General features: G+C 43.8%; 1 protein-coding gene and 1 long non-coding RNA gene across 8 annotated transcripts in view; one reads left to right on the top strand and one right to left on the bottom strand.

Annotated features, from left to right (window-relative positions):
* Positions 1 to 12,061, top strand: part of mast2 (microtubule associated serine/threonine kinase 2) — a 164,947-nt gene that overhangs the window by 116,912 nt on the left and 35,974 nt on the right. For all 7 annotated transcript variants that reach the window (XM_036969242.2, XM_036969239.2, XM_090232065.1 and 4 more), the window contains one exon: positions 4,058 to 4,209. In XM_036969242.2, the coding sequence (XP_036825137.2) occupies positions 4,058 to 4,209 (152 nt within the window). The remainder of the gene's footprint in view (positions 1 to 4,057; positions 4,210 to 12,061) is intronic.
* The window catches only part of LOC149984020 (uncharacterized), a 468,468-nt gene that overhangs the window by 440,924 nt on the left and 15,483 nt on the right, over positions 1 to 12,061 (bottom strand). The window lies entirely within an intron of this gene.

Here is a 12,061-nt window from a genome sequence, read left to right as displayed (position 1 = left end):
GTTGAGGATTTCGTACTGAGGAAAGTCGTATTGCATGCTCATGAATGTGCTGGTTGTCATACCGCTGCTGCCATTTCAAGCTCCATTCAAACAACTGACTCGAGAAATAAACTCACCAACTGCGCCTGCAGCAGATGTGATACCCTTCGTCATGGCATTGAAACGCCTGCTCAGCAAAACTGCCGACAGACTGTGCATAAGCGATTCGGTGACATTCTCTTTTTACTGTGTCGCCACCATGCTCGATGCTATGTACAAGGACCTCTACTTTGATGCAGACAAGAAACAGGGTTTACGTGAAATGTTAAATACACAGCTGGACAAGATGGAATCGGACACAGCGACAGTTCGCAACGAGGAAGAGAGGCCACAGACAGACAGAGCTGAAACTTCACTGCTTGACATGATGAAATCCTGGTTGAGAATGAAACGACTAAACAAAATGAACAATGAAACAGCACAGCAAGTAAGTGAAATAAATAGGTTTTGATTATGTTTTACTGGTAATAGGAACATACGTAAATGCCAACAAAATAACTTTTTGGTCAGTGTGGTGTGTGTATCCTTTATTTAACTAGGCAAGTAAAATTCTTATTTACAATGACGGCCTACCCCGGCCAAACCCAGACGACGCTGGGCCAATTGTGCGCCGCCCTACGGGACTCCCAATCACGGCCGGATGTAATACAGCCTGGATTCGAACCAAGGACTCTAGTGACGCCTCTTGCACTGAGATGTAGGGCCTTAGACCACTGCGTTCGTTCGTGTTTGTGTGTGTGTGTGTGTGTTAAAATTTTAAAAAATGTAATATTGGTTATCGGTATAATTTTTTGGGGCAAGGAAAATATCGGATATCAGTATCGGCCAAAAATGTAGTGCTGGTGCATCTCTAATCATGTCCCTTGATACCAATTGAGCAACATTTCCATCCCCTGAATAATTCAGGCTGTTCTGGAGGCAAAGGGGTACCGACCCAGGACTAGATGAGTGTACCTAATAAACTGGCCACTAATGTATAGCTACTGTATACATAAATTGAGTCAAATTGTTTCTTGTTTCATTTATGTCGTTGGTCACGTTCGCAAAAACCAACACCCTAATGATTGGTTGACAACAGAGCCTCCCACAATGCAGGTGATGGCTGCAGGGTGAAGTTGGTGAAGAGCAACTGCAGAAACTTGCCGTCAAAACTTAATGACGTTTGATTGTGATTTTTGTAAAGTTCATGCAGTTGGCATTTAGGCACAAGTCAGACAATTCTTTAACCCATTATGCATGCAACACAATTTGAAAGGCGGCGACCAATGGTGTTCACCGACTTGGCAGATGTGGCCACTGAGATGAGCACGATGCAAGACTTTGCTCTCACACAGTCACACAGAGTATACAGTATGTGCATGTATACGCGCTTCACGCTGCTACAACTGGTAGCTACAGGACCGAAACAGCGGAGAAGTTTAACCTCTCGCTTCAGCACTCCTGGTTGTTATGGAAGTTGACCCATTACTACTGTTTACTTTGTGCATCTACACCATCTTGCTGACACTACCTAACCTATGACCTGACCAATCACCTTATGCATTACTGCCCACCGTCAACAAAAACTACACAGCACATAATTGGCTCCTAGCCTACAAGCATAGGCTACTTTCTGTCCCTAACACTTAAACTGAAACTAAATAATATCTACATTTTATACAAATGTTATGATAAAACTTAAACCAAATCAAATTTCAAATGGAAATCCTAACACTAGAGCATTCGGAAAGGATTCAGACGCCCTGACTTATTCCACATCTTGTCATGTTACAGCTTCACTCGTAAATCTACACAATATGCACCATAATGACCCAGCAAAAGCAGGTTTTTATATTTTTTTGCAAATGAATAAAAAATGTAAAATGTAAATACTACTTTTACATAAGTATTCAGACCCTTTACACAGTACTTTGTTGAAGCACCTTTGGCAGCGATTACAGCCTCGAGTCTTCTTGAATATGACGCTACAAGCTTGGCACACCTGTATTTGGGGAGTTTCTTCTCTGCAGATCCTCTCAAACCCTCTCAGGTTTGATGTGGAGCGTCGCTGCACAGCTATTTTCAGGTTTCTCCAGAGATGTTAGATTGGGTTCAAGTTTTGGCTCTGGCTGGGCCACTCAAGGATATTCAGAGACTTGTCCCGAAGCCACTCCAGCGTTGTCTTTGCTGTGTGTTTAGAGTCGTTGTCCTGTTGGAAGGTGAACCTTCGCCCCAGTCTGAGGCCCTAAGTGCTCTGGAGCAGGTTTCCATCAGGGATTTCTTTGTACTTTGCTTCATTCATCTTTCCCTCGATTCTGATTACTCTCCCAGTCCCTTCCGCTCAAATACATCCCCACAGCATGACGCTGCCACCATCATGCTTCACCGTAGGGATGGTGCCAGGTTTCTTCCAGACGTGACGATTGGCATTCAGGCCAAAGAGTTCATTCTTGGTTTCATCAGACAAGAGCATCTTGTTTCTCATGGTCTGATAGTCCTTTAGGTGCCTTTTGGCAAACTCCAAACGGGCTGTGTGTGCCTTTTACTGAGGAGTGGCTTCCTTCTGGCCACTCTACCATAAAGGCCTGATTGGTGGAGTCGTGCAGAGATGGTTGTCCTTCTGGAAGGTTCTCCCATCTCCACAGAGGAACTCTGGAGCTCTGTCAGAATGACCGTCGGGTTCTTGGTCACATCACTGACCAAGGCCCTTCTCCCTTGATTGCTCAATTTGGCCAGGCGGTCAGCTCTAGGAAGAGTCATGGTGGTTCCAAACTTCTTCCATTTAATAATGATGGAGGCCACTATGTTTTGGTGGACTTTCAATGATGCACAATCCTTTACACAATCCTGTCTTGGAGCTCTACGGACAATTCCTTCGACCTCATGGATTGTTTTTTTTTCTCTGACATGCACTGTCAACTGTGGGACCTTTTATATAAATAGGTGAGTGCCTTTCCAAATCATGTCCAATTAATTGAATTTACCACAGGTGGAGTCCAATCCAGTTGTAGAAACATCTCAAGGATGATCAATGGAAACAGGATGCAGCTGAGCTCAATTTTGAGTCCCATAGCAAAGGTTCTAAATACAAAATAAGGTATTTCTGTTTTTTATTTAAAATATTTTTTTATAAACCTGGTTTCATTTTGTCATTATGAGGTATTTTGTAGATTGTAGATTAATGGGGATATGTATTTATTCCATTTTAGAATAAGGTTGTTACGTAACAAAATGTGGAAAAAGTGAAGGGGTCTGAATACTTTCTGAATGTACTGTACCTTGGTGTGTGTGCATGCATACAGAATGTATTTTTTGTACTTTTGTACTATGGGGGATGGTAGATTGACATAGGCTAGTGCTTTTCCTGTTCGTTAGGCCTACTCATCTTGTTGACTGACGAAAAGTAAATCTGGACGGACAGTTCTTCCAATATTTTCAATATGCAGTTGCGTCCCCAATGTGTCTGTCTTCACTTGTTGCCTGTGAGAAAGACCCGATCACGTTATGGAGAGCCATGTGAGTGAGAGGTGCTTAGGAGCTTCAGGGCACAACGCTGCACTCTGGGCCAAGGGCACAATGTCCACTGGCCGCAAAAGGCATGCATTCTTTTAGGGTGCACATAGGGGATGCCGTCGTGAAATTCGAGGCATGATCAAGTGATTGTCAAATTGTGAATGAGAGACTAATGAAATGTGTACAGCCTGCGCAAAAAAACTAAGCAGAGCTCATGCCTTTCAAGCTACTTTTTTCAAATCATCATTAGTCTCATCATGCAGCTATCCCAAACCGTTATCCCAATTTTAAACTCTCCAGAGTTTGTTCAATCACAGTTTTTTTTATCTCTTCTTCAAAGGCAACAGCCCAGTTGAGTGTAGAGCACACGACCATAGCCACTAGCCAGGAGTTACCATTCCCAGCCCCAGTTACTCGCTGCTAGCAATGGGCTCTTTTGCCCTTGTACTCCCTCCCTCTAGCAGTTAGCCGCTACTAGCGCCCGGCTCTTCTACCCTTGTAATCCCTCCCTCTCTGCTTCTCACAGTCATCCTGTTCATCCCAGGAGAAGCTGCACCAGCTGCCCTTCCAGCCCACGGTGGACGAGCTGCACTTCCTCACCAAGCACTTCAGCTCCGAGAGCATCACCGACGAGGAGGGACGACACTCGCCCATGCGCCCCCGCTCACGCAGCCTCAGGTAGGATATCCGCCAGAGACTCATACACCCACACTTCAGTACAATGCCCAGTGCCCACTCAAACCCCCCTTTGCCATCCTCCTGCAGTGTCTCACCTAAATGACTGTCTGTTGTTTGTCAGTAGGCCTATCTGTAGGCTGTAACTTTCGTAGACACAAAGGTATTCTACCTGTAGTTGGTAGACAAAAAGGTCAGGCCCTTCTCATTGACACATCACTGGCAGGTGTGAGTGACTGTGACCTCTTCAGTGTGGGTGGCTGGCAGCAGAAGCCTTCTATCACCTGTCTACTGCCCTCAGCCTCAGACTCCTCGCTCGTTAGCTATCACTCCCTGTCCCTCTTTCTGTCTGTCTGTCTCTATCTGTCTGTCTCTCTCTCTCTCTCACTTTACCTCTGTCACTCTTGCTTTTCTCCACTGCTCTTTCTCTGTCTCTCTCCACCTCACTCTCTTTCTCACTCGCTCACTCTCCATCTGCCTCCCTCTTTGTGTCCCTTACTGGCCTCACTTTTTCTGTGTCTATCAGTTTTTGGAGCCAGAATGGACACTACATGACCAAAAGTATGTAGACACCTCCTTGTCGAACATCTCATTCCAGAGTCATGGACATTTAAAATGGAGTTGGTCCCCCTTTTGTTGCTATAACAGCCTCCACTCTTCTGGGAAGGCTTTCCACTAGATTTTGGAACATTGCTGCGGGGACTTGCTTCCATTCAGTCACAAGAGCATTAGTGAGGTCGGGCAGTGATGTTTGGCGATTAGGCCTGGCTCGCAGTCTGCGTTCCAATTCATCCAAAAGGGGTTTGATGGGGTTAAGGTCAGGGCTCTGTGCAGACCAGTCAAGTTCTTCCACACTGATCTCGACAAACCATTTCTGTATGGACCTTGCTTTGGTCATGCTGACATAGGAAAGGGCCTTCCCCAAACTGTTGCCACAAAGTTGGAAGCACAGAATTTTCTAGAATGTCATTGTATGCTGTAGTGTCAAGATTTCCCTTCACTGGAACTAAGGGGCCTAGCCCAAACCATGAAAAACAGCCCCACTTTACAGTTGGAACTATGCATTCGGGCAGGTAGCGTTCTCCTGGCATCCGTCAAACCCAGGTTTGTCCGTTGGACTAGCCAGATGGTGAAGCGTGACTCATCACTCCAGAGAATGCGTTTCCAATGGCGACGAGCTTTACTCCACTCCAGCCGATGCTTGGCATTGCGCATGGTGATCTTAGACTTGTGCGCTGCTGCACAGCCATGGAAACCCATTTCATGAAGCTCCCAATGAACAGTTATTGTACTGATGTTGCTTCCAGAGGCAGTTTGGAACTCGATAGTGAGTGTTATAACCAAGGACACACTACGAGCTTCAGCACTCAGCGATCCCGTTCTGTGAGCTTGTGTGGCCTACCACTTCGCGGCTGAGCCGTTGTTGCTCCTAGACGTTTCCACTTCATAAAAACAGCACTTACAGTTGACTGGAACAGCACTAGCAGAGCAGAATTTTGACAAGCTGATTGTTGAAAAGGTGGCATCCTATGACGGTGCCACATTGAAATTCACTGTGCTCTTCAGTAAGGCCATTCTACTGCCAATGTTTGTCTATGGAGATTGCATGGCTGTGTGCTCGATTTTAGACACCTGTCAGCAATGGTGTGGCTGAAATAGCCGAATCAACAAATTTGAAGGGGTGTCCACATACTTATGTGTATATATAGTGTATCTATCTCATTCAGTGAATCTGTCACTGACACTGTGTTCTCTGAGTTCTGAGGTGCCAGAACTGGTGGCATCTCAGCTGATCAGCAGTTCAGCTGTGCCTCCCTGTCCTGCCCTGTTCTGTTATGACCTGCAACTGTCAGTCTTAATCCCCTCCCTTCTTCCTTCTCCTCCTCCTCCTCCCCTGGCTCCTGTCTCTGCATTCAGTTACCCCTCCTTTCAAAAGCTAAACATCAAACAGACTAGCTACTGAAAGTCCCAAACTTTCTGCCTTAGCAGCAGACATATCTCATCTCTACACCCCCTCTCCTCTCCTCTCTTCTTGTCTCGTCCCCTTCATCTGTGTGGATTTAGAACACACTGCTTTCATCTCACTCTATCCTCATGAATGGAGAACAGAAAATGGCTCTGTTGGTATGATATGAGAGATACACTTCACACTTAGAGAGAGAGAGATGAGGTTTAGTATTAAGATGACTCGATGAGACAGAGGCCTAGCCGTTCCCCTCCTACTAGGCCGTATCTCTATCTGAATGTGCTCTCAAGGGGCTTGCCTGCCACTCAGGCTATAGGAATGAGATGTATAAATATCAGATGAGGTATGAGGGAAAGGCATTACTAGCCGTTTACAAATGACTATCCCTGCTGTATGACTTTACTGTATGCCTCAGCAAGGATTAATCATCTGATGAAGGAGAGAGATGGGCAGTGATGGAGAGAGAGAGAGATTTGTAGGGGGAGAGAGAGAGAGGGAGGATGGTAGGGGAGAGTGAGGCTTTCGGGGGTGAAAGAGATAGTGAGAGAAGGATGGAGGAGCTTCAAAGAGGGTGATTGCTATAGAAATAAAGAGAGAGAACGGGTGGGAAAGAGTGCTACAAGGCAGATGAGGTGAGGGAAAGAGTGCTACAAGGCAGATAAGGTGAGGGAGAGCTTGTGAAAGAGCGAGAGAAAGCTAGGGATGCAACAATTCACCGATACGCATCGGCCCCTGATTCAAATGTTTAAGATACAAGTGCATCGAGCTGCGGACCCCAAACCAATCCAAATTAAGTATGCATCGATCCAGTGACGATTTTAGCATGTAAATCTTGGTGGGGAAAATTCCCATTTTTTTTATTTTATGCATGTTGTTGTGGGTGAAATTCTAAGATTATTTTATAATACTGTTATTGCATCAAAATATTGTTTTATGCAACAGAATAAGGGGTTCTTAAAACTATATTGTGTCTGTGTGAACTGAGAGTGGGCCTCTGGGGCTTAATGCTGACAGTAGATTTATGATGCCTTAGGCCGCATTCATTCATGTGAGGGAGATGGCTATGGTTTGACTGGAAGGTACCAGGGAGAGATGGCTTGGGTGTGGGTTTCTAAACAATGAGAACAGTCTATACAGCAGATACTGTCTGTTGTGAATTCTTAACACTGCTACACCACTACACTGCCACCTGATATGGCTGACTTTCATAAACAAATGTAGTTTCTTCTGACAATTGAGACGTACAAACTATGGAAAAAGGGAACAATGAGTGGATGAGGTAATCCGTAATTTCGAGTAAGACATTTTAATGAGCAAGCTAAGATGGACGTAATCAATATAACTATTTGTACAGTGATATAATTCCTAAAACAGGCTAAAGGCTACATGTGCACCACCATATCAGAACACTAGGCTAAGTTATAAGGGGGAAAGGGGCCAAATGATTAGGGTGAGGCACATGGGCTACTTGCAGCTTACTACACAACATACACTTAGTATTACTTTCTTAGCTACAGTATGCATATCTCCCTGGCATATTACATCATTTATGCAGCAGCACACAATTTGTGGGCATATTTTGTCAACCTACACTCTGTATTTTATGCTGGCTGCCCCACCACCACAGAAAGCACTGCGCTGGGCTGAAACACCTGCATTTTGGAGCTGCCTTACTCAAGAAAGCAAAAAAGAGACCATGTTTGGATGTTGCTCCAATTATTTTTTGGGGACATTGTTTGCAAACTGATATGTGACACGTATTAATGGCAAAATAACATGCAGGTGGCGCTCAAAACCCTGAATGACGTTTTGCCACTACAACGGGTCAGAAAATCGATTCAAACGTTACAACTCGCCGGTTCACACATTCTTTTAGCTTATATTACATTCTTTCTACCTTTCGAAAATAGGACAACTGATGTGTCCTTCCCTTCAGTGCCAAACTGCATGTAACTGTGCTACAACCCCAGCCAATATCAGTAGCCTAGTTAAACTGCACTCTGTGCCCAGCTTCGCACCCTGACCAACGCACGGTAGGCCGGCCTGTTCTTGATCTTGCTGTACCTTCAGCATTCAAATGCTAAAATGGCCTGCGTGATATTTGGCTTTATTAGTTGACAAAATACTGTATGTATACGGAATAAAAATATAAACGCAACATGCGACAATTTCAAAGATTTTACTGTTACAGTTCATATATCATTCAATTAATTCAATTGAAATACATTTATGGATTTCACATGACTGGGAATACAAATATGCATCTGTTGGTAGGGGTGTTGATCAGAAAATCAGTATCTGGTGTGACCACCATTTGCCTCAGGCTGTTGATTGTGGCCTGCGGGATGTTGTGCCACTCCTCTTCAATAGCTGTGGGAAGTTGTTGGATATCGGCGGGAACTGGAACATGCTGTCTATCCAGAGCATCCCAAACATGCTCAACTGTCATAGTCATGTGTATAGGTGGCAGAGAAGTCAGGCGCAGGAGAATAAAAACTTGGTGGAATGGAGTAGTTTAATAACTTAAAACACTCCAAAACCATGAAATACAATGAAACAAAGTGGGTATGAGGACCCGTCGTGGCACCAAAATACAAAACATGAATACTGAACATAAAACAATCTCTGACAAAGACATGAGGGAAAACAGAGGGTTAAATACACAACAGGTAATGAATGGGATTGAAACTAGGTGTGTATGAAAACAAGACAAAACCAATGGAATATGAAAAATGGATCAATGATGGCAAGAAGACCGGTGACGTCGACCGCCGAGCACCGCCCGAACAGAGAGAGAGAGGGAGAGGCTTCGACTTCGGCAGAAGTCGTGACATCAACGGGTGACATGTCTGGTTAGTACGCAGGCCATGGAAGAACTGGCACATTTATAGCTTCCAAAAATTGTGTACAGACCCTTGAGACATTGGGGCATGCATTATCATGCTGAAATATGAAGTGATGGCAGATAGAACACACCTCCAGGATGTGTAAGGGCTATTTGACCAAGAAGGAGAGTGAGCCCCACCCTTTTCAACATATACTGTATATCATTGAGTTGGCGAGAGCACTAGAACTGTCTGCAGCAACCGGCCTCACCCTACTAGAATCTGAAGTAAAATGCCTACTGTTTGATCTGGTGCTTCTGTCACCAACCAAGGAAGGCCTACAGCAGCACCTAGATCTTCTGCACATATTCTGCCAGACCTGGGCCCTGACAGTAAATCTCAAAATAATGATGTGCCAAAAAAGGTCCAGTCGCCAGGACCACAAATACAAATTCCATCTAGGCACCATTGCCCTAGAGCAAGCAAAAAAACTATACAAACCATGGCCTAAACATCAGCGCTATAGGTAACTTCCACAAAGCTGTAAACGATCTGAGAGACAAGGCAAGAAGGGCATTCTATGCCATCAAAAGGAACATAAAATTCAACCTACCAATTAGGATCTGGCTAAAAATACTTGAATCAGTTATGGAACCCATTACCCTTTATGGTTGTGAGGTCTGGGGCCCACTCACCAACCAAGAATTTAAAAAATGGGATAAACACCAAATTGAGGCTCTGCCTGCAGAATTCTGCAAAAATATCCTCTGTGTACAACGTCAAACACCAAATAATGCATGCAGAGCAGAATTATGCCGATACCCGCTAATTATCAAAATTCAGAAAAGAGCTGCTAAATTCTACAACCACCTAAAAGGAAGCGATTCCCAAACATTCCATAACAAAGCCATCACCTACAGAGAGATGAACCTGGAGAAGAGTCACCTAAGCAAGCTGTTCCGAACACAAACAGATCAATGTTTGGGATCATTGTCATGCTGAAAGACCCAGCCACGTTTCATCTTCAATGCCATTGCTGATAGAAGGAGGTTTTCACTCAAAATCTCACGATACATGGCCCCATTCATTCTTTCCTTTACACAGATCAGTTGTCCTGGTCCCTTTGCAGAAAAACAGCCCCAAAGCATGATGTTTCCACCCCCATGCTTCACAGTAGGTATGGTGTTCTTTGCATGCAACTCAGCATTCTTTGTCCTCCAAACACAACGAGTTGAGTTTTTACCAAAAAGTTATATTTTGGTTTCATCTGACCATATGACATTCTCCCAATCTTCTTCTGGATCATCCAAATGCTCTCTAGCAAACTTCAGACGGGCCTGGACATGTACTGGCTTAAGCTGGGGGACACGTCTGGCACTGCAGGATTTGAGTCCCTGGCGGCGTAGTGTGTTACTGATGGTAGGCTTTGTTACTTTGGTCCCAGCTCTCTGCAGGTCATTCACTAGGTCCCCCCCGTGTGGTTCTGGGATTTTTGCTCACCGTTCTTGTGATCATTTTGGCCCCACAGGGTGAGATCTTGCATGGAGCCCCAGATTGAGGGAGATTATCAGTGGTCTTGTATATATTCCATTTCCTAATAATTGCTCCCACAGTTGATTTCTTCAAACCAAGCTGCTTACCTATTGCAGATTCAGTCTTCCCAGCCTGGTGCAGGTCTACAATTTTGTTTCTGGTGTCCTTTGACAGCTCTTTGGTCTTGGCCATAGTGGAGTTTGGAGTGTGACTGTTTGAGGTTGTGGACAAGTGTCTTTTATACTGATAACAAGTTCAAACAGGTGCCATTAATACAGGTAACAAGTGGAAGACAGAGGAGCCTCTTAAATAAGAAGTTACAGGTCTGTGAGAGCCAGAAATCTAGCTTGTTTGTAGGTGACCAAATACTATTTTCCACCATAATTTGCAAATAAATTCATAGAAAATCCTACAATGTGATTTTCTGGATTTCTTTTTCTCATTTTGTCTGTCATAGTTGAAGTGTACCTATGATGAAAATTACAGGCCTCTCTCATCTTTTTAAGTGGGAGAACTTGCACAATTGGTGGCTGACTAAATACTTTTTTGCCCCACTGTATGTAGACTCAGTGAGCATAGCCTTGCTATTGAGAAAGGCCGCCGTAGGCAGACCTGGCTCTCAAGAGAAGACAGACTATGTGCACACTGCCCACAAAATGAGGTGGTAACTGAGCTGCACTTCCTAGCCTCCTGCCAAATGAATGACCATATTAGAGAGACATATCTTCCTCAGATTTCACAGAACCACAAAGAATTTAAAAACAAACCCGATTTTGATTAACTCCCATATCTACTGGGTAAAATACCACAGTGTGCCATTACAGCTGCAATATTTGTGACCTGTTGCCACAAGAAAAGGGAAACCGGTGAAGAACAAATACCATTGTAAATACAACCCATATTTATGTTTATTTATTTTCCCTTTTGCACTTTAACCATTTGCACATCGTTACAACACTGTATATATACATAAGATGACATTTGCAATGTCTTTATTATTTTGGAACTTCTGTGAGTGTAATGTTTACTGTTCATTTTTATTGTTTATTTCACTTTTGTATATGATCTACTTCACTTGCTTTGGCAATGTTAACAAATGTTTCCCATGCCAATAAAGCACCTTGAATTGAATTGGGTGATGGAGTGCTGCATCAGATTACCTGGCTTCCACACTCACCCGACCTCAACCCAATTGAGATGGTTTGGGATGAGTTGGACCTCAGAGTGAAGGAAAAGCAAGACTGTTGGAAAAGCATTACAGGTGTCTACCTCATGAAGCTGGTTGAGAGAATGCCAAGAGTGTGGAAAGCTGTCATCAATGCAAATGGTGGCTACTTTGCAGAATCTCAAATATAACATATATTTTGGTTACTACATGATTCTATATGTGTTATTTCATAGTTTTGATGTCTTCAATGCAGAAAATAGTAAAAATAAAGAAAAGGCCTTAAATAAGTGTCCAAACCTTTGACTGGTATTCATTGGCTATGTCATAGCTAATTTTTATAATTATAATTAATTATAATTATAA

The sequence above is a fragment of the Oncorhynchus mykiss genome, chromosome 4, assembly GCF_057628025.1.
Source record: "Oncorhynchus mykiss isolate SJ-2025 chromosome 4, ASM5762802v1, whole genome shotgun sequence".
In the NCBI taxonomy this organism is placed as follows: domain Eukaryota; kingdom Metazoa; phylum Chordata; class Actinopteri; order Salmoniformes; family Salmonidae; genus Oncorhynchus; species Oncorhynchus mykiss.
This window is presented reverse-complemented; position numbering and strand designations above follow the sequence as displayed.